Genomic DNA, 24,957 nt, shown 5'->3' with positions numbered 1-24,957 from the left:
GCATTTCAGATTACGCACATAACCTGCGTACCAGTTATATGTGCACCCCTGTACTACAGCAAAAGTATTCTCCGTCGGGACTTCCTGCAACAACACCACGCCGTTATCAAAGATGTTCTATTGAGAAGACGATCACTACGTGACAAAAGTTTTCAAAACCGTGGCTACTGAAATCCATTTTACTAACTGCTGTCTGTGCAATTTACTCCGCGAGTTGGCAGACTTTATTTTGCTTACTTTAACATCATTTTTCATGGTGGGGCTAAGCCATTTCTTGGTATGGGTGTAGCCTACCCCAGCGCTGCCACTGGTGGCACACGGAGCGGGCCATTCTGCACATGCGTTAAATGCGTTAAATATTTTAACGCAATTAATTCAAAAAATTAATTACCGCCGTTAACGCGATAATTTTGACAGCACTAGTTTTTACCCTTATTTACCTTGTTGGAGTCGGGAGGCCTGTTAACTTATTAAGTATTCAACCTAATATGGAGACCTCAACAACCTCTGGATAATCTTTATATAGTTTTTTTATTTTATTAGTCCAGGCATTAAGAAAACCGTTTCTGAGTTGCCTGTCTGCACCTCAACACAAACCAATAACTTTTATTTTGTGGTGCTTAGCTTAAAGTAAACATCACAAAACATTGGAGGGGAATGGATACTCAACATAAGTCTCAGTTATATTTTCTACTGAATAAATAACCCACATAGAGCTCTGTTGAATATATTGTAGTGGAGGCAGAAATCTCAGAGACTAACTCCCCTCATGTCATAAAGACTAACTGTTGTTTTAATTAAAATAAGAAACATACATTCATTTTACTCATATTTATTTTAAGAACAGCTCACATGCTACAAGATTCTCAGTAAATGTTGCATTCACACTTCTCAGTCTTCCTGAACTAATCACATATTCGTTACACAATAGCTCCAATGATGATTGTGTCTTTTCCGCATCATGTCTGGTACTTAGCAGTGAAACCTTCACATACCATTTCCAACAGAGATTACATATGGGGGAATGGTTTGATAAAAACACAGAATCTGTCAATGGGAAGACATTTCAGGTGGAAATGTTCTATTAAAATCTTCAGTTTTCAGATGTGATCCTACAGAGCAGATCTGGTTTGAAAAGAAAAAGGCACAAATAAAAGAGTATAAGGGAACGTTTAGGAAACCCCTTTACCATTACCAAACCAAATACTGTCAACAATGAGTGGTAGGTAAATCTTACTTCCTCAAATGATGCCTTCATGTTTTAGAAGATCTTAAAATCAGGATTATACAGATTCCTTCAAAACATTTCAAAATAAAACTTATTTAAGAAAACCTCCACCAGTGCACTACTAGGACACATAGGAAAAGACATGTAAACACGTTCATTGATTTCACTTTAAAACCAATTCACCAGCATCAATTTACCTAGTTATTTGCATCATGTGTCTGCAGTGTGAGACACATTGACAGATCTTAACCAGTCAAATGTGTCTCCGGTCAGGACAGTTCAGTTAAATACAGTGCTGGATGTGCAAAGTTAAATGAACATATTTGTAACTCTGTGCCATGACACATTTCACACACAAATACACAAATGCATGCAGGGATTGATTTTAAGCCTTACATCTGAGTTAGTTAGTGACAGCTGAACTAAAACATTCATATACACTGTATGTGTGTGTACACTGAAAAACATTCAGCATAATAATACAGGTTTGATTCTGTTATATATATATTTTGCAGTTATTAAAAAAAAAAAGTGCCATTTCCTCAAGTCATTATAAGACCAGATGCACATGTATATACATTTACTTTACAACTTCAACTTGATCTTTTTATGAATGACTGCTGCTCGGTGCCGCTTTTACACTTTTCTGTCTCTGTGTTTTTAAGCTGGGCCTTCCACAATAAAGCATTTATGAAGCGCTGGATTGTTGCTTCTTCACTCATCAGTAAGTTCCTGAATGAAGAAAGAGAATCCTAAAACGCAGTCCTCTGGCGGCTCGCACTCCTCTCCGGTCCTTTGTTTGTGGAATGTCAGGCATCCAGTCAATCTGGTCCCTGTTCCCTCCTCTCCATCCGCCCTCAAACCTCTCTGTGCAGCCCGGTCAGTCCAGCTTGCGTGCGCCCAGTTTGAGAGGACCTTTAGCAGCTTTGCGCTCCGCCCGTTTCACCTCCAGCTCCTTCCTCCTCTCCTCCCGTTTCTTCTTGGACAGCTCGGCTTTGCTGAGACCTGGTTCACAATGAAGACCGACAGTTCAATGCAAAGTAGGTTAATATTCATCTAACAAGGACACTTCAGCGATAGTGGGAATCAGATTTATTTTGTTCAACAAAAACCATGACCAACAACCTTTTGTTCTATGACTATGAAAATATGGCAGTAAGCCCTTGCTGTGCCTTTATTCAGCATTTCAGATGAGTCTTACCCTGGTTCCCATCCACCGACTCCCAGCTCTCCTCAGCTCCCCATTCTCCTGCAGCCAAGCCCTCTCCAGTCTGACAGGGAGAGAACCACACACACACACACACACACACACACACACACACACACACACACACACACACACACACACACACACACACACACACACACACACACACACACACACACACACACACACACACACACACACACACACACACACACACACACGGTATTCCTGAATTTCCATTTCATCTTCATGTTTTCTTGACCTACAGATGTACTTCTTATCCTGACTGTGCTGTATTGTTTCACCATTTAAAAGACAACACATTTATTATTCCCACCTTCTGTTGTCTCCATAAAGGTTACAGTTATATATATTAGAGCCGTTTACCCTCATATGATTTTTATGAATAAACTATCTATTGGTGATATCGACAGATCTGTAAAAACAGTTTCTCCTCATAAATCATACAAAAGCATCACTTTCAAACATCTAATATTTACCAGATGTGCTTATGACTTTCAAGACAACAAGCATAACAACATGAAGCTTCATTTGCAGACCTAAAATATTTTAAAACTGTAAATACAATTAAAATCAAGTGACCCTTTTTATCCCTATTGAAATATTTTTGTCTAATATTCACTTCAGGTTTCAACATCTCTGTCATTTTTTAAATAAACAATCTGATGATCTCTTTGAATCTGTCTATCTATTGCTCTTCTGTGTACTTTTGTGTTTTTAGTTTACTTTTGTGTATTTTTTTTATATATATATATATATCAATATAGTATATTTTTTTTATATTTCTCCGGATTGTGCGAAACAGTATTTTTCGATCTCTCGGTACACACAAAGTGAAAGATTGACAATAAAGTTGACTTTGAACCCGCCCTCCTCACCGTGGGAGTGCCGGCTGTGTTTCTCTGGGACATGCTGGTGAACAGATCGTTCTGATTGGCTCCCACGGGGCCCGAGCTGCCGCTGTCCCAGTTGTACTCGCTGGCTAATCGCACTCCTTCGGCCTCGGGGAGCGTGGTATTGGCCAAGGTGGTGTCCGTGTCCTCCTCCCCCCATTCGTTGCCCCAGCCCTCCTCCCCTGCAGAGCTCTGCCCCGGCCCTTCCTTCTCGTTGGACAAGCTGTCGTCTGCGTCCCAGCCCGAGCTGCTCCAGTCAGCGCTTTGCTTCTTCACCGCCACGGACGACGACGACCGGCCCACCTAAACATTGGGAAGATTGAAGAGTGAAATGAAGACGCATTGAAGTAATATAAATATACGCCGACATTTTATCTACACAGCAAACACGGACTACAGAGTTCTTGAACTCCATAAAATCTTACAGATAGGTGCCAAATATATAAACCGTGACACTGAAAGAACACAACAAATCTTGCACACTAACGATCACTTGTTTGGAACAATTCCTTCGTTTTTTGTGATTATGATATTAGCAACCATACATCTTTAGTAAAGTGTGTGGCATCATTCTCTTGTTTTATTTTCCCCACAGAAGACACATTTGATCTAAAACATTAACGACTTATTGGTATAAAGTAAATAAATCCTGTTAAACCATTTAAGACCAGTATAAAGAAAATAATATAGGAAATACTAATAGGCGCAGTGGATAGAGCCTTGGTGTTGGGATCAGGGGGTCACAGGTTCAAACCCCACTGCAGTCAGCATGTTGTTGTGTCCCTGGGCAAGACACTTCACCCCAAATTGCTCCTGTGGGTATTGTCCACAGTATTCAGTATGTAAGTCGCTTTGGATAAAAGCGTCTAACAAGTGACATGTAATGTAATGTAATACCAGTGTCATTAGCTTTAAAAGTAGTATTACTATCAAAATGGTTTGTGTAATGGATCCAAATGAAAGGGCTCATACTCCTTTGTCACTGGCTTTCTTTTTGGACACCGTCGTCCCTGACCAGTCAGTGTTCCAGTCATCCGGCTCCGTGTGAGCCTTCTCTGGATCCTATAAGACAGAGACAACAATAGATGAGGTTTGAATTACAACCAGATAATACAAAACAAAAATCTCACATACAAATGTTTTTAAATATTAATTTCTAATTTATCTTTGAGTCAAAAGTGTTGAAATCTTACCTCCAAACTTCCCCAATCCTCCTCTTCATCCCAGCGGTCTCCTATTGGCTCCTCCTTTTTGTCCGTTACCGTATGAGTCTGTGATTGGTTGGCATGATTAGAGGCAGCAGGGGCAGACACAGAGGCTTCAGGAGGTTTATCTTCAGAACCTGCGACAGTCAGAGAAAAGCCAAGAGATAAGGTATCAGAAGAAAGGATTTCTCAAAGGAAACAACTTCAAAGAGTGTTTTCATGTCTTCAAAGAGTACTGTATATGTCAATAAAGTTGTATGAAGTTGGTTGTGCCAAGAAATCAGATATATTGGTTGAGGTCAGGTCAGTGGGCTCAACCTTGGTTTGGTTTGAAGATTAAAAGTTTGAAAATAAAACAAATCAGCAGGTAAGGAGATGGAAATAAGTTTGTTTATCATTGGTAGCTTCTTGTCTCTGCTTGAGGTAATGGTGTGGTAAATATAAGCTGCTACTAGCATAACACAAGTGAATCTCAACTGTTGGCGGTTGAGTTGCATTGTGGGCAAGATTTGACACAAAAGAAAAATGTGTGGAACTAGAATCACCGCCCTGGGGTTGTGTGCAGTTTGAATCCATGTTCGCCCACAATGTCATGACTTCATCTTTTTATCCTATTTAATAAGAAATGTCATACTTAATAAATGAATTATTATAGATTTGTCCAAAGATGTGTTTTGTAAGTTCATAGTGACTTTTACCTTTTAAATATCTTATCAGTTCATCTTTGAGTAGGCTACATACAAACTCGCATAAGGACCCGATAACCCTGTCACTGACACGAAAGCACAGTATAAAAGACAATATCTACAGTTCTGCTGCAGCAATTTTCTCCTTGTTTTAAAAAAAGAATTGTTTATGGAGAATCCAACAATGGGATAGTAGTCAGCAAATGGAATCTGAATACCCTACCTGGTGCAGGCGCTCCATCAGGGGCACTGGTCGGGCTGATGGCGTTGGCGGGCTCTCCGTCCTCAGCGGCTGCCCCCCCCTCCGTCCCCGGAGCGTTGCGGATGAGTTTAGAAGTGATGGAGGACATGCCCGTCACGGCCCAACCGGTCCAGGTGGAGGAACCTCCTGCAGGCTGAGCACACGACGCTACATCCTTTTCTGCAGGACAGACAGGAACGAGAGCTTCACGTTATTCATTTTGAAAAATATAGCTGAAATAAATTGTTATTCTGCTCCCGGTATTTGAGCCTTTGAAACTTATTTTGCTTTTCTTTTACCCAAATGTGAGATTTCTTCAGTTGCATACCTATTTCAGCCAGCTTGGTGGGGTCTTCCGACACCGTCTCCAGCTTGGTAAGGAAACTCTTGATGGCTTTAAATGCCTGACAGTGAGAGAGAGGAAGGAGGGAACATCTTGGGTTACATTGAGACAGATTTAAATAATCAGGTACCACTGAGGTAAAACATCTGTATAAAAAGGGTACCTTTAATTCAAAATGTATTTGATTCAGCCTTACAGTATCACTATCCTAAAACAACCACAGCAACTTATAATGAATTAGCCATTGTGCTGCTGATAAATAGGACTATAGACACTAAAAGCCATAATGAACACCACGCAGTCACAAATCTTGGTCATGTGTACCTGGTCCCTGACGCTCTTATCGGGGTCCACAGTGATGGTGCAGAGGGTGGGGAGGATGCGGGACGCACTCTCTGTTATGCTGTAGAAGTTGTGTGTTGCTGCGAAGCCCAGCACACCGGCTGAGCGTGAAGCGGGGAACGGGTCCTTGGTGGCCCGTGAGAAGGCGGAAATCAGAACACGTTGCCGAGTCTGTGAAGAGAGGGAAAACGATATTATTTAACTGGAACAGATTCTTTACTGAATGGATTAAGATGTTTTTCCATAAAAAAAAGAGAGAGAGAGTTCATCCAAGTAGAAAAACAAATGTTTCCTTTTACCTGTAGGGCTTTCAACATAGATTTATAAATAGCACTACAGGTAAGAGGAAAAAGCAGTATTTTGGATGTTGGGGTGAACTGTCTCTTTAGATCAGGGGTATTCAACTCAAATTCAACGAGGTCCAGTTAGAGAAAATGTCCCCATGCAAAGGTCAGGAACATCAAAATGTCTAAGTTGCTTCATGAATTAGTGTGATATTGAAGTAGCCTGCAGCTTTATCAACGTCTGCATGTAATCAACAACTGACTGCCAATCAAATAAAGAAAGTACAATTCATAAACAACAATATTTATCATCAATTAACATTGAACTATACAGATATACAGTAAATACTGTGGATATGTGTAATGTTCCTCTCGGGCTGCATTTAAAATAAAATAGAGAAAATAAATAAAATAGCTTTTGAAAATATGTGCATCTTAAAAGTGCTTAATTTTAGATAAATAAAATAAAGTGTAGCAGCAGCTTGAGTTTCCCTTTTTCTCTGTTAACCGTTTCACATCACGACTTAACAGTTTCAGCTGATTATAGAACAATATCAGTCTTTACACATCATAACAATTGAACAGTTTTAAAGTTTCTCTTTCTTTCCCTCTTATATTGCAGTCCCTCACTCACTTTTTTTTAATTCAGTGCGGGAATTGAGCTCGAGCTTGTCCTGCCAGGAGTTTAAATCTGGGCTGAATTCATACACACACGCAGGTGCTCATTGGTTAGCCTGCCCTGGAACGATATTTAGTTTTAATTTTGATCCTGGTCGACTGATCATATAGGTTTATTTTTGTGAGCTCAGTTCTGACTTGAGAGGGAATGTTTGGTCAAACACTTTGTGTTTTGTCTCATAGTGGCGTTTTGGCACTTTTAATGAGCGCCACGGTCTCTGAACAAATGAGACACACTGGTTCTGTGCTCCCAGTGGGCAGGATGAACATGAATGAGTCCACTCAGGGTTAAAAGCTGTTCTCACTGTCCACTTTCCTCTTCTTGGAGAGCGCCATGTGTAATTATTTGCCTCTCCCTGTCTGCCGCTAACTCGCCTGTTCACTCTCCTCTCCGCTTCCCTCTCCGCTTCTCTCCCTGTATCGCTAATTATCCTCTTCACTTACTTTCCTCTCCGCCGCGCTCTCATCTCTTCTTCTGTGTTTCTCTCCCTGTATCGCTCACTCGTCTCTTCTTCTGTGTTTAACTCCCTGTATCGCTAATTATTCTCTTCACTCACTTTCCTCTCCGCCGCACTCTCATCTCTTCTTCTGTGTTTCTCTCCCTGTATCGCTCACTCGTCTCTTCTTCTGTGTTTCTCTCCCTGTATCGCTCACTCGTCTCTTCTTCTGTGTTTCTCTCCCTGTATCGCTCACTCGTCTCTTCTTCTGTGTTTCTCTCCCTGTATCGCTCACTCGTCTCTTCTTCTGTGTTTCTCTCCCTGTATCGCTCACTCGTCTCTTCTTCTGTGTTTCTCTCCCTGTATCGCTCACTCATCTCTTCTTCTGTGTGTCTCTCCCTGTATCGGTCACTCGTCTCTTCTTCTGTGTTTCTCTCCCTGTATCGGTCACTCGTCTCTTTCGCCCCCTGTCGGCATTCTAAAATAGAATCGCCCCGTCAAAATTGAAATCCCCTATTAAGTATTGATTATCGGTCCGGGTCCGTATAGGTCGGCGTCTGGGTCCGGATCCGGACCGCGGTCCGCCTGTTGCCGACCCCTGCTTTAGATTAATTAATTATGATAAGCAGTGCGCTGTGCAATAGCTGCCCACTGCTCCTACTACTAGGATGGGTTAAATGCAGATGTCAAATGTCACTGTGTGCATGTATGTGTGACCATTATAGAGGGTTTCATCCTTCCGATTCTATCTATTCTATCTATCAGTACTGTGGCTGTTTTCTCACCCCGGCGTTGAGGTAGGAGGCGATCTTGCCCAGGCAGACGGTGGTGTTGCACCGGATGGGGCCCTGTTCATCTCGGGCCTGCAGCCGGGCAAAGTGACGCATCAGCTCCTGGTTCAGGTTGGCCTCATTCAGCTTGGGAGCCAGCAGCAACATAGACTGAGGGTGAGGGGGAAGGGGGAGAAAGTTGTTAATGTCAGGGCTGCAGGAGGATGACAACATCCTGTATGCAAGCAATGTAATGACAGCTTTTGGTTTGCTGAAAGCGGTCAAAGTACCTTAACAGTCTGTTCTCTGATGGCGGGGTTGGTGTCTGTGAAGCCGTGGACAACGTGAGGGAAGATCTGGGAGTTGACTGCTGCCTCGTTCAGATACTGAATGAACTGCTCCATCTGAGACAAAGAGAAAAAAATACTTTTATTCTTCAACATAGATATATAACACGCAGATATCATTTTCAGCTAGATCTTATATCCTACTTTTAACTATATATATATATATGTTACCTTCTCTGTGATAGTACACGGGGAAATTAAATGACAAATAAAACACAAGAATCATGTTCTGATTCTCAGGGGGAGCTAGATGAAAAAGGCCTTTCATACCTGCTGCAGCAGTCGTATCCTCATGGCTCTGTCTGTGGAGGAGAACATCTTCACGATGACGGGGATGATCTTCTGTTGGTACTCTTCAGCTGACAGGAACTTCCCCACCTGGCAGAGAGACAGAGGAAGAGGAAATATGTGGTATAACTTCCAAATGGATATTGGATATATGGCCTGATATGTAATAAGTAATGCTGTCAAAATTATCGCGTTAACGGCGGCAATTAATTGCGTTAAAAATATTTAACGCATTTAACGCATGTGCAGGCTGGGGTAGGCTACACCCATACCAAGAAATGGCTTAGCCCCACCATGAAAAATGATGTTAAAGTAAGCAAAATAAAGTCCGCCAACTCGCGCCGAGAATTGCACAGACAGCAGTTAGTAAGATTGATTTCAGCAGCCACTTGTCTGGAAATACCGAAGACCAGAGACGGTTTTGAAAACTTTTGTCACGTAGTGATCGTCTTCTCAATAGAACATCTTTGATAATGTCTTCTGGCCAATCAGAATCAAGATAACGGCGTGGTGTTGTTGCAGGAAGTCCCGACGGAGAATACTTTTGCTGTAATACAGGTAACACATAACTGGTACGCAGGTTACCTGTGTGTAATCTGAAATGCGTACCATCACTTGTGTCACAAAGCGCATTTGCCTACCGACGTACTTGTGAAGCTTTTCCAGAAGGCGGTTAGATCACCGGACGACAGAGTCGGTCTCCGTGTGCAGACAGGGCTGCTGTTAACGTCGGTCTGTACAACGGAATTGTGCCAAAACTACGCCAACCGGCTGTGGAGGGAGACTCCCCCCCTCTTCACTGGAGAACTGCGCTAAAACAGCTGATCACAACGTTCACCCCCCCCCCCCCCTTTATCTTTCCATTCCCACAACAATATACATAAATAAATGGCATATTTTGGACATAGTTCGAATGGTGATTAATCATGATTAATTAATTTTTAAGCTGTGATAAGGTGTGAAAGTTGAAAGGTTCACCTTGAAGAGCGGTGTGAGAACTACGGCGCCTGCATTGCCAAACTCGAAGGCGGTGAGCAGCTGAGGCAGGACCTTGTGTTTACAGAAGTCTTCGGGGAAGGAGTCCAGATTTTCACTCAGATCCTGGAAGAACTGCTGCTTCTCAGCCTGCTCCTTGATCTAAAGAGAAAGAGTTTCAATTCCACTATTATCAAAATCTATTGTGCTATTATTGGTTGTTATACTACAATAGAGTTTCAAATGCTATTCCCGCATGATTGCCAAGAGGATAGTTTCATTAGAACGTGATCCTTTTCCATTGGGACAATCGATATTGTGATTTTACTGGTGAGGTTTGAATGTCTTTATGCAACTCTACGGACCTGTATCTCCTCCAGGAAAAGGTTGCTCTCCACAAAGCTGTTGCTGAGGAATCCCCCGGAGGCTTTACAGTTCTGGAGAAAGCGGGCTGGGTTGGGTCGAGCTCGGGGGTTGGCCCCCACCAGCTCACAGTAGTGAGGCACCAGGGCCTTAGGGATCTGTGGGAACAAAGAGGACATATGAGAGAGAAACACGAGACTGTGAACACGTCTTTATGTCACAAAGATTCCTTTAAGCAAGCACTGGAACAATGACGAATCTGTAAGGCAAGGCAAGTTTATTTATATAGCACTTTTCAACACAAGGCAATTCAAAGTGCTTTACAAAAAATGAAAGACATTAAGAAAATGTCATCATTAAAAAGAAAAGCTAATAAAATAAACTTTAAAAGAAAAAGTACATGGATAAAAGTTACAGTGCTGTCAATTAAACATTAAAAGAAAAAAAGTACATGGATAAAAGTTACAGTGCAGTCTAAGATATGAATAGTTCAATTAAAAGCAGCGACAAAAAGAAAAGTCTTCAGCCTGGATTTAAAAGTATTCAGAGTTGCAGCGGACCTGCAGGTTTCTGGGAGTTTGTTCCAGATATTTGGAGCATAATAACTGAACGCTGCTTTTCCATGTTTAGTTCTGACTCTGGGGACAGAAAGCTGACCAGTCCCTGAAGACCTGAGAGATCTGGATGGTTCATAATTTAGCAGGAGGTCAGAAATGTATTTTGGGCCTAAACCATTCAGTGCTTTATAAACCAGCAGCAGTATTTTTGAAATATATTCTTTGACACACAGGAAGCCAGTGTAAAGACTTCAGAACAGGAGTGATGTGATCCACTTTCTTAGTGTTAGTGAGGACTCGAGCAGTGGCGTTCTGAATCAGCTGCAGCTTCCTAATAGATTTTTTAGTGAGACCTGTGAAGACACCATTGCAGTAGTCGAGTCTACTGAAGATAAAAGCATGGACAAGTTTTTCCAAATCCTGCTGTGACAGTAGGTTACATTCTTTACTTGAAGGCAACTCGGCAAGAACACATCGACTCTGCTTAGTCCCCTTAAGTTTAATCCGACAATGGTCTTTCTGTACATAACAATAATATACTCAATAAACACAGAATCCTAATTTTTGGCATATGTTGAATACCAGAATGTTTTTCACATCACATATCCGATACCTTTAACAACATCGGTTTCTGAAAACATAGAATTGGAACTAGCCATGGCAGAGTAATAACACAAAGGAACTGTTGGCGTACCTTTCCGAGTGACCGGAGCGAGGATGTGCGAGGCAGCGGCCCGTTGAACACCTCCCAGATCAGGCAGCCCAGCCGCCACACCTCCCCCGCCCTGCAACACACATGCACAATGTTCAATACTTCCTACAGAAAACTAGGCATTAACCAGGACCCGGTTTGATGTCACAACCACTCACTCAGGCATCTTCCTCTCTTATGAACCTCTTTCTGTCATTTACCAAATATTCTTATTGCTGCTTCTCTTTTATTCCTGTATAACATTTTATTCTAAATCATACTGACTCACTCCTCTCTTACCATTTCTCTCCAGTGTTATTGGCCATCTCTGGTGGGTCATATCTCTCCATGTCTGGGTAAACAGCCTTGGGGGTAGGTAGTGAGACCCCACTTGGGTCACCCTGCTCAGGGGCCACATGGTCGAGGGCCCCAAGCTTCCACTCCCCAGCTCGATCCACAAAGACAGCCGATACACCCACGTTGTTATGAAGCAGATGGCAGTCATTGACCAGGAAACTCAGAGCTTTCTGTTGGGGGAGGCAAACAGCAGAAGTGGAGTCAGGGCTTACAGAGAAACAACTCTCCTGACAGTATCGGTGGCGCTGTTTCTACTATCCTTACCACTATCTGGTGCAGGCCCCAGGAGACCTCCAGCTCCCCTGATCCCCCCTTCTCTGCCTGGGCCTTCAGGTGGACGGCCAGCGGGGTCACCTGCTCAGTGACCAGGTACAGGCTCTTCTCTGTCTGTGAAGAAAAGCAAAGTGCAAATCAACTACTATTGTAGGTGTTGGTTTTATTGCAACAGCTTCATTTCAGAAATACTGAACTGAATGGCTGATTGAAAGTATACAAACTAGATCACAATTATTAAAAACATTTATTCTAAAATACAGTCAGTGGAGACTTCATTAGGATACACCCGTACAATTTAATTCAACAGCTCCGCTTTTAAATTTTACTTTGACGAAGTTTATGTTCTTAATTGTTTCTTATTTTTTTGTTCTACTATGGTCCAAAATATTTATCTCTCAATGTAATGCCATCTTGAGGCACATCCAGCGCAAACTCTTCCCTCGATGCTAAACAAATGATTCAATAAACACCTTACCAAAACAATTAAAGCTCCACATGATCGGCATCATCATGGTAAGCTTTAAGGAAGTACTGTGGTGTTTACTATACATAAATGTTATGCAATCAATTTTAAATAATCAACATTATTTTTTAAATCACCATTGATTTCAATTTTTTGTCAGCAAATGTTAACACTGAATGACTATCCAGAATAACTTGACAAGAGTGATTAAACCCACCACAGCTCTGTTTAAACTGTAGCATTTAAAAAAGGAAGTATGAAATGAAACTAAGCTAAGGACTTTTGCAACTTCCCAGTTGTTGCTGATTTTCAGGCAAAAAGCAGTAAGAATCCTAAAATGTATGAAATGTCTCTTTATATATTTCATTTTCAATTAATTCTTATAGCAAGACCTTTAACAGGTGCACCAATGGCAACCATGCTATCATAATAAAAGTACAGTATAAGTATTCTATGATATTACTGAGAACACAAAACCGTCTAAGAATCAGCTTATATAAAAAGGTAGAATAAAACAACTTTCGTAAACAGCGACATTCACACTCACCTCTATCTGAACGTAAACATGCAGAGAAAAGCAAGATGGTGGAGATGAGATACTAACACACACAGAATTGTTCCACATGTCACTAAGCAAGCTGGGTGACAGTTTCAATGTTGAATACCCATAAGTAAACAAAGTAGTACACACCAAGGTCTTCAGGACAAAATCAGACAAACATGTTGACGTTTTGGCCTGATGGTGTTCACCATAACACATGTGTTGATTTGAGATGACTCAGCATTTTCCTTTAGATCTCTGTGTGTGTGCCTCCTAATTACCTTTGTGTATTCAGCTTTGAACCTTTATTAATTTAGGTTAGGCACCACAAAACAAATACAGGAAATACCTTTTTATAAACAATGTCAGTGTCTGTGTCGGGTTTAAGATGACGAGGGCAAAATACACTCAAACACATACCTCCAATCCATCCACATAAGCCAGGATGTTTGGGTGACGCAGGGTCTTCATACGCTTGAAGGCAGCCTTGGCAAGCTGGGTCTGCTGCTCCGTCCCCTGCGCTACCTCGTACAGAAACACCGACACCGGCTCTCCATTGGTCTGAGGACAGAGGTTGGGTTAAAAGTTTAAAACAAAACTAAATAAAAACTAAATACACTGTAAATATTTCAACCTGTCATGTTCAAATAAATTACAACAAGCATGATGAAAACAAGAAGCTGGTGTTTTTTGAAGAAGTAAAAACATGTAATGACATCCGAACTGATTAACAACATCAAGCATGATACAGTTATCATATAGTGAGAGAAAAGCACATATTCCTAACTAATAAAAGATAGGCATAAAATGTAGTCTCTTAAAAAACAAAATAAATACTGAAATTGTTCAGATGATGAACTTTTTTCCATGTAAATAAAATACGTGCAAACGTTTTTGTTTTTTTTCCATAATAAATGATTACATCCTAGGCTTCCATGTTATTTGAATAACAAAACAAGCTGGGTCTATTTTATACAGAATCCTAATGTGTACTGACATTCATAAACACTATAAATCTTGAGATGAACATATGGGTGCGATAAATGTTAAGCAATGCATACCTGTGTAATGTATTTATATACATTTGTTAGGGATAACATATATGAACATGTTGTTTCGCAATGCATACTCGTAAAATGTGAACTCTCAAAATATGTCCTCCTGGAGTAATTTTCCTTTTGCTGTATGAATAACTCCTTAAATGTTTATTAGCACATTTGTGATTTGTAATATTTAGAAAGCAGATGCTTGGCTTTCTTTATCTGGCCCTGCAGTGACGGTGATGACACCGACAGTCAGGATTGAGTTGCTCCGTTATAATAACATGGATAGATATTTAAATGAGCTGCTGTAAGTGATGTCCGATGAGGGACGGAGACTTTATTAATGTTATAAAATTAGCTTAAAAACGATTTCAGAAACAGTAATTAACTCGGCTTTAACGGGGTGACGTGGCGAGAAATACGTGTCTGTCTTTTGGAGTAAACAAAGACGAAGCTCACTTCGTTAGCAATAAACAAACGATACCGAAGGAATGGAGACAATTAAATAAACAATGACATTCGATCAGGGAGGAAGATGATAGAGATACGGACAGACCTGAGCCGAAACAACGCCTATTAACTACTGGACATCACGTCTAAAAGGCTAAATACATTAGCGAAGAGACAGTGACAGGCCTCCATAGCGATGCTAACAGCTAGCCGAGGATCGGTGTCGGTTTGCCGCTTTTACCTTTCTCTTCCCCCGGTGTAGACTCCATATTCCAGACTTCTCCTGAAAGTCTGGCAGGATTTCATAGGCAAAGTCTTTGACAGGATCCCTGGCAAAAAATGACCACATCTCCTCTTTCCTCCACACCACATCAAACACACACACACACACACAACTAAACAGATCGCTAGCTAGAAGAGGCTAGCTAGCGAATTGGTACGAGTGTAAAATGGCTCCGGGTAAAAGTTCTGCCTGTACGGTGGTTCCGCTCCTCTATTCTATCTCATCACTAGTTGCATGGTAAGTCATATCTAATTTTAGCTGATAATAGCCGCCCTGGATAGATTCCTCTCAATGTCTAACTCAAGTCGCAATCTGAATGATGTCCAAGCCTCATTTGGCAACAACATGACTTAATACAAATGTTTATTTTTGATATATTACTTCTCCTTGTAAGAACATATTTCTTGCCAACATCTCTGGAAGTTGAAGTCAATGTTAAATAATGACAATGATAATGTCATTAACATGTGTCTAGTGTGGATGCCTTCAGTTTAAAGTAGCAGCTTTTTTCTCTCCAATGTACGACAAAAACAGGGCACACGCATGCTGTTAGCCTGTTTGGTTATCTATCATGCATTTAGATCTCATCAAAATCTTAAAAGGTCATTTATGTCCCCAAAGTGACCTAGGTGAAGTGAACACAGTAAATCACCAACCAGAGCTAAGTTGTGGAGATGAAACTGCAAGGTTATATAAAGACTATTTATAAATCTTTGTGAAGGTTGTTAATATGCTGGACAGTCAACTGAGCTCCTTCTCCAACATACTGATGCAGCTCCGCTGTCACAAGGATCGATACAGGGAAACATTCCTGCCCACTGCAATAACACTGTACAATAAATCACCTCTGGCTGGAAGAGAACTCTCTGCTCCATAGTTTCTCTTGGAATAAAACCGCATTGTACATTTATATAATCTGTTCTATATTTAAATATTCCATCGGTCATATATTTATGTATATATACATAATGCCTTAATTATATTTGCTAATTTCTTGTTTATTTCTAGTCTTTGAATTTTTATTGTACAATGCCATGTCTTTTTATGCTACTACAACGCAAACATTTCCCAAATTAGGATCAATAAAGTACGTCTTATCTTATCCAGACACTGGTTAATAAATAAGCTTCTTTTCAGTCTGTCGTTTCATTTAATGTACAGGTAGTTTTACTTTACTTTCTATCTTTACAAAAATAGTTGTCTTACCATGGGAAAAAACATGTTTTGATAAGCTTTCAACCTCAGTTAAATTGTCACCCATTTTCATTAAATTTGCCATCTGTATATTGTTTAGTGACAGGAACAGTAAAGACAACTCCTGTAACACAGAATACTTCTTCCAAACCCCTCAATTAAAAGCCATATCCATTTGGCTCCCGTTATCAAGGCTTACCTTTCAGTGAGTTTGCAAGAGGTACTAAGGCTTCTGCAATCATTATTTTTTAAACCACCAAGTAAACATCCGGTTTGTGTTTACACATCCGGGGAACTAATATGGGTAGATAACTGAAAGTTTAGTCAATTGATTCAGTAATGTACAAGCCAAGTATAAGAGGATCTTTCCAGGCACTACATACAATCCAAGACATTACTTTTTAATAAAAGCATACAAGACTGAACTACATTTTTAATCATGTGCCGATATAAGTATTAACATTTGGAGACTATGCTTCGTTTTCTGCCCCGATTTAATAAGTAATCTGTATCTTCTTTATGTTAAACATATACACCTCTAGTGTCACATGCAGCACAATCTCACATTTCAAACACAAAAACACCACATTGTAAGCAAAACAGTAAGGTTTTATTCGTCTTATTTTAACATCTTCTGGGCAGGGGATACGATACACTTACATTAAGACACAGGAACATTTTAATATGACTTTGGTACCTGGGAATCCCAGCTTCCCAATAAACTTGTTAATTTACTTTTCTGCAATATGGTAAACATGCTCATCATCCCTAGCCACTTTTAACTTTTGTCCCCCAGTCTTTAAAAATATATAGTTAAAAAAATAAATAGATGAGTCTTATTTAACTTCAATTTGCAACATATGTTTGATTGGCTTCATATTATTACCCCACAGCAACTTTAGAAAGGCAAAGACACCGCAGGGGATTGAACCCTGTCCCAACAAAGTCAGGAGTGCCACCACCGGAGTCTTTTGCTTTTTTGTTGTAGCTGTTATAGGTAAAAGCAAAACCTGGAGGAACAAAAACAAGTTTGTTCCTCCAGGAAAAGAAAACCCCTCAACACCTGGCTGCTATAATTTGTTGTCACCACATGGGGATTTCGCATGGTCACGAGCCTGAAACTAGAAGAAAGACAACGGGTTTCCCCAATCCCCAGCATTCCCCACGACACTTCATTGTTGTATGACTGATTCCAGCGAACTCTTTTATCCATATTTACGAGGCCACAATACCAGCGTCCCTGGTGATACTCAAAGCGGTTTCTCCCTTTGCAATTCAGCTGGACTCGCTGGTCACACGGACAGGCAAGTTTACAGCTGTAATGGAAAAAAGGACAATTAAGCCGCCCCACCTCCCACCCCATAGAATTCCCACACTTAAAACCAATATGACAAATGTCAATACGATCATTACAACAGCTATTCTTTCTCAGTAATGCTCAATTCTTCCAAGTAATAAAGATGGTACCAAGTCAGCCCGTGACTCCCCGCAGAGGTTTTAGTCGCCTGGCTCAGTAGCAAGATAAGTTGAACGAGAAATCTGAAAGGAAGAGAGGAGAATGTTGCCCCCCCCAGAAACCCCTTGACCAAAATACGGCAACGTTTTACAAATCTTCATGAAAAGTATGTTGTGTGTTATGAATAAAATGTTATGCAGAGCTGGGGTGCATGCAACATGTTGAGTTACACATTAAAGCCATGGTATGTTAAAGAAAAAATAAATCAAGGGAACCGAAATTACTTAACTTAGCACCCATGAGACTGAAGTGATGCAGTATTAGCGAGACAAGCTTGCAGCTCTTGATCTTATAGTGACTGGATTCTCAGCGTTCCATCCCAGAGGATAAATTAAGACATTTTTTAGGCAATTTGACCTGAGAAACCATAGGGGAAAGAAAAGAGGCACACACACAAACACAGAGGGCGGGGCTTCTGCGAAGGACGTCGGAGGGGGTTCGGATCTAAGCTCAAGCGCACAAGGGGTTGGTACTTCATTCAGGGGCCACACTCATATTCGCTGACAGCTTCCACAGATGGCTTTGCATTCAGAGGCGGGCGAGATCGGAGCAGACAGACGAAAATGATCTGAAACAAAGAGTGATCTACACAAAACACCCACCACACAATACTCAAAGATTCGAGTTCTACTCATCTTGTGTTTTAAGATGCAAAGCAATAGGGCCCCGGGGCCAAAGAGGAATGGGCTAGTAAAGCATTGTTGTTACTCATGATTCGAGGTTAACAAAGCCAGTTCCAAGATGTCATTTTGATAACTACAATATTGCAAAAGTTTATTTTGAAAAGGTAGCCAACATCTTACTACATGCTGCAGGTTAGAGGACTTCACGTGCTGCTGAACCAGTCTCACGCCCTGATCTCAGATTTCTGTAAAGAGAATGGTAGGAATACACCGAACCAATACACAATATTAACTAAAGCAACACATTTGCGCTGCATTACAGACCAAATAAAGCTGCACAATGCACAGCTTTCCTCAACTGCTTTTTTTTCTTTCTTCTATCTTTGAAAATCGCACAGTTGCACGATTGGGAGTAATTTTATATGACCAAGCTACCACTTGCACAGTTGCGCAAGGGCAAGCAGCTGAGGGCTAATAATTCAGAAACATCACATTTGAACCTGACTCCATTTGCTCAAACTGCGTGTTGGTTGATTTCAAAGGACAGGATGATTGCCGTGTTGTCCTACGTAGACTGCATTCTTCCTTTGGACTGTTCTGTAAGATCAAAGAGGCAGACAAGAGACACCCCCACCTCACAGTATCGTAGAACTGACTATTGTTATCCTTACCCAAATGCTTTACTGCAGATAACGTCAGAATCAAAGAGGGTACATCAAATCCTTCCATTATTACAAGACTCTTGTTAAGAAAGCACAACAGTGCCATTTCTACAGAGAAGTATAGCAAGTTGCTTTAATGTCAAGAACAATGAGGGCAGTGAAGCACATTCAAGATATGTGACCCCTCTAGGGTTGAGAATTATCCAACATCATTTTTTGATGGATTCAACTTATCTGCCTTCAATTTCCACTTTGAAAAGGATGTCACTCGAACCCAGGTCACATCCGTGCTCTACAAAGCTCCAGGCTTAAGTCATACCTGAAAAAGCACAAGAAAAGCTCCCCCACACAAGCCCCCCCAAAAAAGAACAAATGCATACCAAAACTGTATTCAATCACAACAAGCTATGCATTTATTATGCAATAAGAAAATCCTTTACAGATAGTTCACTCATTGTATTGTCAATACAAGGCATAGTAACTAATTGCAAAGGAATTGCAATGGAGGAATTTAGCCAGACAATGAATGTTAAAAGAGAAATGTGAACACATTTAGGGACCTTACGTGAAGCTCGATGCGCAAGGACACTTGTACAAACAATGAGTTAGGAGAGTTCCTGATGGTCTCGGGTATTGGAAAACGCACAGGACACAGCACACTGAAAAATGCAAAGGAAAAACCCTCTCCCCACAATAACCCTCCAATGATGCAACACAGATCTACAAGACAATTACTAGCATTACAGTGCCCCTACATTAACGACACAACTGTATGACTAGAAATACAATTCATGAAAGATTGAAGCAAATTTTCCAGAACATTTAAATACCGCAAGCCGGAACGCGAGGGATTCCTTCCTTATGAACTGTAGACGTGGACTTGGGTGTAGATTTTTGAAGGGCGGCCATACAACTTAATCTGCAAGAGTAACAAATACACAATCCCCTCCCAACCCAACAAAGCAACTGTCTGTACAGAATTGCAATGACTTCTAGTAAGGAGATTTGTTACCACCCTCTCTGGGAAAACAGAGCTTCTTGCTACACCAGGAGACTAGATTTGAAGTTGCTATCCTGCGGGGCAAAGAGTCCACTCGAACCCGGTTGGGTACGCCTGGAGGTTTCCTACTCAGGCCATTTTGCGTTGGGTAACATGGAGCTGTGAAGTCTAGGGAAGAGACTGATTAACGCCCCACAACCCCACCCCCCCCCCATTACCCAATAAGATGTGCATGAAACTCAATTTACAACATGTTCTGAACAAGGTAAAAGTAATAAAACTCAATAGGTTACTTGAACAATATTAAATACCTTCCTACATCTCTTTAAACCGCAGTGGATGCACATGATCCCGATCCATAGCACTATAGTTAATAAAGATGTGTATCAAAAGGGGGTTCTTTCGATGATCCACTTTAGGGGGCAGGCCTGTGAAAAGAAGAACTCGAAACACGTTTTAAATGTCCCCTCCCCCCAACCCAAAAACCTTTCTTAACCAGGATCAACTCATTAAAACATAATTTTCCTTTTTAAGCAAACATTACTGTAAACTACACAGCATAGGCAATGATGAGTTAATGTACAGGATAGTTACACCCTCATGTACATTTCATGCATTAACTCACTGCTCAGGTTAAGAAGTAGATCTGCACCAATGGTGCGTAGCTGAAGCACTGAAGGGTTGCTGTATACACACATCAATCGGCCGCACAGGAGACCATCCACTCTCTCACTCCAATGACGAAAGCTCCTTTCGGGGGAAGACCTATCGAACAACATGGGACCGCCTCGATCCGGCTGGGGGAAATACTTGTGATCGCAGGGGTAGAGAAGTCCGATAAGATGTTCCTCTCTCCAGCACACTACCAAGGCATTCATCACAGCAGACACCACCACACGCATGTCAGCGCACAACAGGAGCGGTGACCACGGTACAAAACGAGTTACACGGCTTGCCTGTAAAGAGGAAGAGAGAGCTGTGCGAGAAATTGTGTTCTACAATCATTTCTAGGAAATAGTATGAAAACTGCCTGAAAATGTTAGAGAGATACCTCTACCCAATATACAAACCACCGCCTTGCTTTAAACTTGTGAAGCTAGAAGACTGTGCGCCCTGTCCCTCCCTTGCATCACTGGCTGGCTCTGGAACTGCTTCAGGATGGCCGCTCTGCTGCTGCTACCCTGCCCCTCTGGCTCCCTCTGGTGTACACTTCGCCAACAACTGCTGCAGCTGCTTCATGCTCTCTTTGGCCCCCTCTGCTCTTCCCTCCATGCCCTCTGGTCCTTTCCTGCCTGGAAACACTCTGGTCCTCCCAAGCCCTTTGGTCCTGTCCTGCCTGGCTCCACACTCTGGTCCTCCCCGTGTCCTCGCTGGTCCTTCGATCTTCATCACACAACTAAGTCCATTTTTTAAAAATGATTATAATAACTAAGTCCATTGGTCCACTCGATAACTCAGTCCATTTCCCCCCCCCCCCATGAAAAAAAAAATCTTCTTTCTTCTTTCTAAGTAATTTAAATGATGGGAAAAAATACATATCATCCTCTATGCCTCTTATTCACTGAGAAACAGCTTGTAATAAAAGCTTCGATTCCTTACGAATCGCCTTAAAACTGCAGTTTCTGTGCATTTCTTTGCCCAAAGGAATAAGCTTGAAACATAAAGAGATGAACGTCTTTAAAAACGAAAAGCGCAATGACTAAGATACTGCAGCATAACAAAAAAAAGAGGATTGCATATCAATGCGTTCCCTAATCATGGCATAGATCATCATCATCGACGGTTTTGATTAATTTACCCAAAAAAATATATGATCGTCTTAAAAGCTTCTTTGGTTTTAGTTTCCTTCTTTTGATTAATAAGATCATTAGATTTGACTTATCTGACCCAATCTTCATTAATGTTCTCCTCTTTTGGCTCAGTGTAAGAATAGAGAATATCCCCAAATAATTTGCACGTTTAACATGCTTCTAGCCATTCACATCTTAACTTATCTCTTGGTTAATCTTTTCAGGTTGAAGTCACCTCTTTTTTTTTTTTTTACTTCAGTCTTGCATCCGTTTTTTAAACATTACTTTATAACAACATCTGCGTCTTCATCTACCCTTGTCATCTTGCTGTAAGCACTTTATTGTCGAGTAACATCAGCTAATAGCGCACAACAGTAATAACTTAACGGTAATTTAGTCACGAGGCTTTTTATACCATCAGCTGTAAGATAATAGCCTTCAAAACAAAATTCCTTCACCAACTCTGTGTAGCTTTGAAAAAAAAGCTTGACTGGAGGTTGACCACGCCCTTTCCATCTCTGTCTAGGTGCGTCACAACAAGTTATTCAAATCGACCAATAGCCAACCGTTAGAGGCTGCTACGTCACGGCCCCCATCTTGAGCCAACTGCTGTTAGAAGCACAACTTTGTTTACGATTCATTTTTCTAAACTTTGCGTTTAACCGTAACGTCATATAATATAAACGTTACCCTAACCACTGTCAGGCTAACAGACCGAACGTTTAAGAGTAACGTCTTAACGTTGGCATTAAACACGAGTCTATTTTTGGCCCACTTGCCCTGCCGTTAGCTACGAGCTAACATTAAGTAGTTTCGAAAAAAGTGAAACTTAGATAACTGATTAAGGCAGATTTTTCAGTGACATTTGCCAACTGAAGGGTATCAATCAAACATAAAGCTTGATCACAAAAAGTTTAGTATAAAAAGACAATAGAAGGCACAACATATCCTTCATATTGAGGCTAAGCGTTTAGACAGGGACTTACGCTTCCCTGAAAACACAAAACGTTGAAAGAAAACACGAATATAATGTGAGGTAGAATAAATCTACACATCTTCAAAGCTAACGATTGAATCTCAAAGTAATAAAAGGAAATAAAAAGAACGGTTTAACCTGTAACGCCTCAAACCGCGCCGGATTCGTTTCAATGCAGTCTGAGATGAAATGGCGTCACCAGCGGTATTTATACTGTTTGGGTGATCCGGATACGACAAGATGTGGTATTCATCCGGTGAAAAAAGTAGTCCCACTTTAACAGGAACAAAACGTACAAAAATAAAGTGTGGCGTTCGATTCAAGCTGAAACAGAACGTTTTTAAGAATATGCATTAGTGTGGGAATATGGGGCACTGTTGAACATAGTATTATTGCCCAAAGATGTGTTCATATTCAAACTTCTTCAATACAGACACTGAGTAAGTTTGTGTTGATGTTGTCAATTGACTTCAGAATGTTGGACATATGTTGAACGCAAACAGATAAGTTATTTAATTAAAAAGGGAAATGTTCAGCCTTGCACCACGACATCCAATAGCTGACGTCACAGGAGCTGCTGTGCGGATGAGTTTGTACTTGTGTGTAATGCGGTCCGACCAAACCGGATCAAACTAGAATGTGCTAGAGTTGCCGGATCTTATTCCCCTTTACTGCAATGATACGCCATTTGATCGACAAACAATAGAAAACAGCTAACTCATCTTCTCTAACTTGGATGGCCTATGTTCAATCACGTTTGTTGTTGTTTTTTTGCTAGATTTGGCAGTTGCTGTTAAAGCTACTGGTGCTGGCTGGCTGTATTTTGTTTTTCAAATATGATTTGGTATTTTGGAGACCTGTATTTACAAGCCTCTATTGTGTGTATCATGGCTCTAATTTGCAACCAAGCTATATACTAGCGATTCAATAGTTGGCCTACAGCTTTGGGGCTGCAAGGTGTACGTGATATGACTAGAAATATCCAGAAACATCTAGTGGAAGTTTGTTCATGTGATGAGGTGGAAAATTACCAGTGCTGAAAGGCCAACATGTGAGGTACTTTTGTTCACCAGTAGATGGTGCAGTGAAAGCCATGCATTCATGCTCCCAATGCCTGAAACCTTCCTATGTGTTTTCCTCTGCTGATCTGGTTGTCAACTTGATTGCAGTAGCTTATCCTGGACATGTCTGGGCAACCTCCTTCATGTTACTATTTAAGTGATAACTCTTTGTTATTGACACTGGCATTTTTAGTAACAACATTATTTCTTTAATTTACTAAACAGAACTAAAATTCTTAAATAATACATGTTGTAAACATTCAGTTATGTGGATAGAATGTTGACTGAAATAGTCAACACTCTTCATTCTTTTTTAAAGCAAAATGGTAAAACAGATCTCATAATCAGAAGTTGCCTTGGGAGAGTGTCCAGTGCTGTCCGCCAACCTTTTTATAGTCACAGGGCATATCCTCATTACACATTTTGGAATAGCTCAGTTTAAATTCAAAAGGTGGGAAAGAGCGCTTACTGTCATAATGACAGTGTCATTGATCAGCAACGGCCGGGAGTGGTTTTCCTCTTTATGAGTTTCAACCATAGACTGTAAAGGTTTCAACCCCTCCCTACCTCAACAAGTTGATCTTTTTAATGTTTATTAGACAGGTGATAGTCACACATTAGCAAAAGAGACGTCTCCTTTCATGTGATACTAAGGCCTCTGATCTAATCAAGGCTCATCAAGACATTTTTGTGGTATAGGCCTACTTGCAAATCAAGGCGTTTTTTTACAATTTGCATAAGGTACTTAATGATTTTGTTCAAAGTTGGGAAGCAAAGTTAACGGTTACAGGATAAAGTTATGAATGTTGAAGAGCGAGACAGCACAAACATATTCCATTATGGCACTAATGGAATTAAGTGAGGAAATAGCAAACTGCATGGACAATACAAAACAAGCAGTGGGAATATTAATAGACCTACAAAAAGTATTTGACACCATAGATCACAACATTTTACTGACAAAACTGGAAAGGTATGGCATCAGAGGGGAGGGATTAGACTGGGTGAGAGATTATTTAAGCAACAGACAACAATTTGTTGAAATAGGTGAACATAAATCAGAATACATGAACATAACTTGTGGAGTACCTCAGGGGTCTGTGTTGGGTCCAAAGCTGTTCATCATATACATCAACGATATTTGCAGAGTATCTTATTGAAAATTA

The 24,957-nt window shown here is 40.9% G+C and overlaps 1 protein-coding gene across 1 annotated transcript; it reads right to left on the bottom strand.

Moving 5' to 3' along the window:
* Positions 1 to 816: 816 nt before the first annotated feature.
* On the bottom strand, positions 817 to 15,171 carry scyl1 (SCY1-like, kinase-like 1). Its single transcript, XM_034211902.1, has 18 exons — positions 14,928 to 15,171; positions 13,614 to 13,754; positions 12,178 to 12,300; positions 11,857 to 12,083; positions 11,560 to 11,650; positions 10,311 to 10,466; positions 9,949 to 10,107; positions 8,953 to 9,060; positions 8,626 to 8,739; positions 8,351 to 8,506; positions 6,149 to 6,337; positions 5,810 to 5,885; positions 5,464 to 5,661; positions 4,543 to 4,691; positions 4,322 to 4,411; positions 3,335 to 3,652; positions 2,430 to 2,499; positions 817 to 2,233 (listed from the first exon to the last, which is right to left on the bottom strand). Exons 1-18 carry the CDS (start codon positions 15,033 to 15,035, stop codon positions 2,109 to 2,111), a joined length of 2,598 nt encoding a protein of 865 aa, XP_034067793.1. The 5' UTR covers positions 15,036 to 15,171; the 3' UTR covers positions 817 to 2,108.
* Between the last annotated feature and the right edge of the window lie 9,786 nt (positions 15,172 to 24,957).

This window comes from Gymnodraco acuticeps, unplaced genomic scaffold, assembly GCF_902827175.1.
Source record: "Gymnodraco acuticeps unplaced genomic scaffold, fGymAcu1.1, whole genome shotgun sequence".
Classification (NCBI taxonomy): Eukaryota; Metazoa; Chordata; class Actinopteri; order Perciformes; family Bathydraconidae; genus Gymnodraco; species Gymnodraco acuticeps.
Note: the sequence above shows the minus strand (reverse complement) of the source record. Positions and strands in the feature narration are given on the sequence as shown.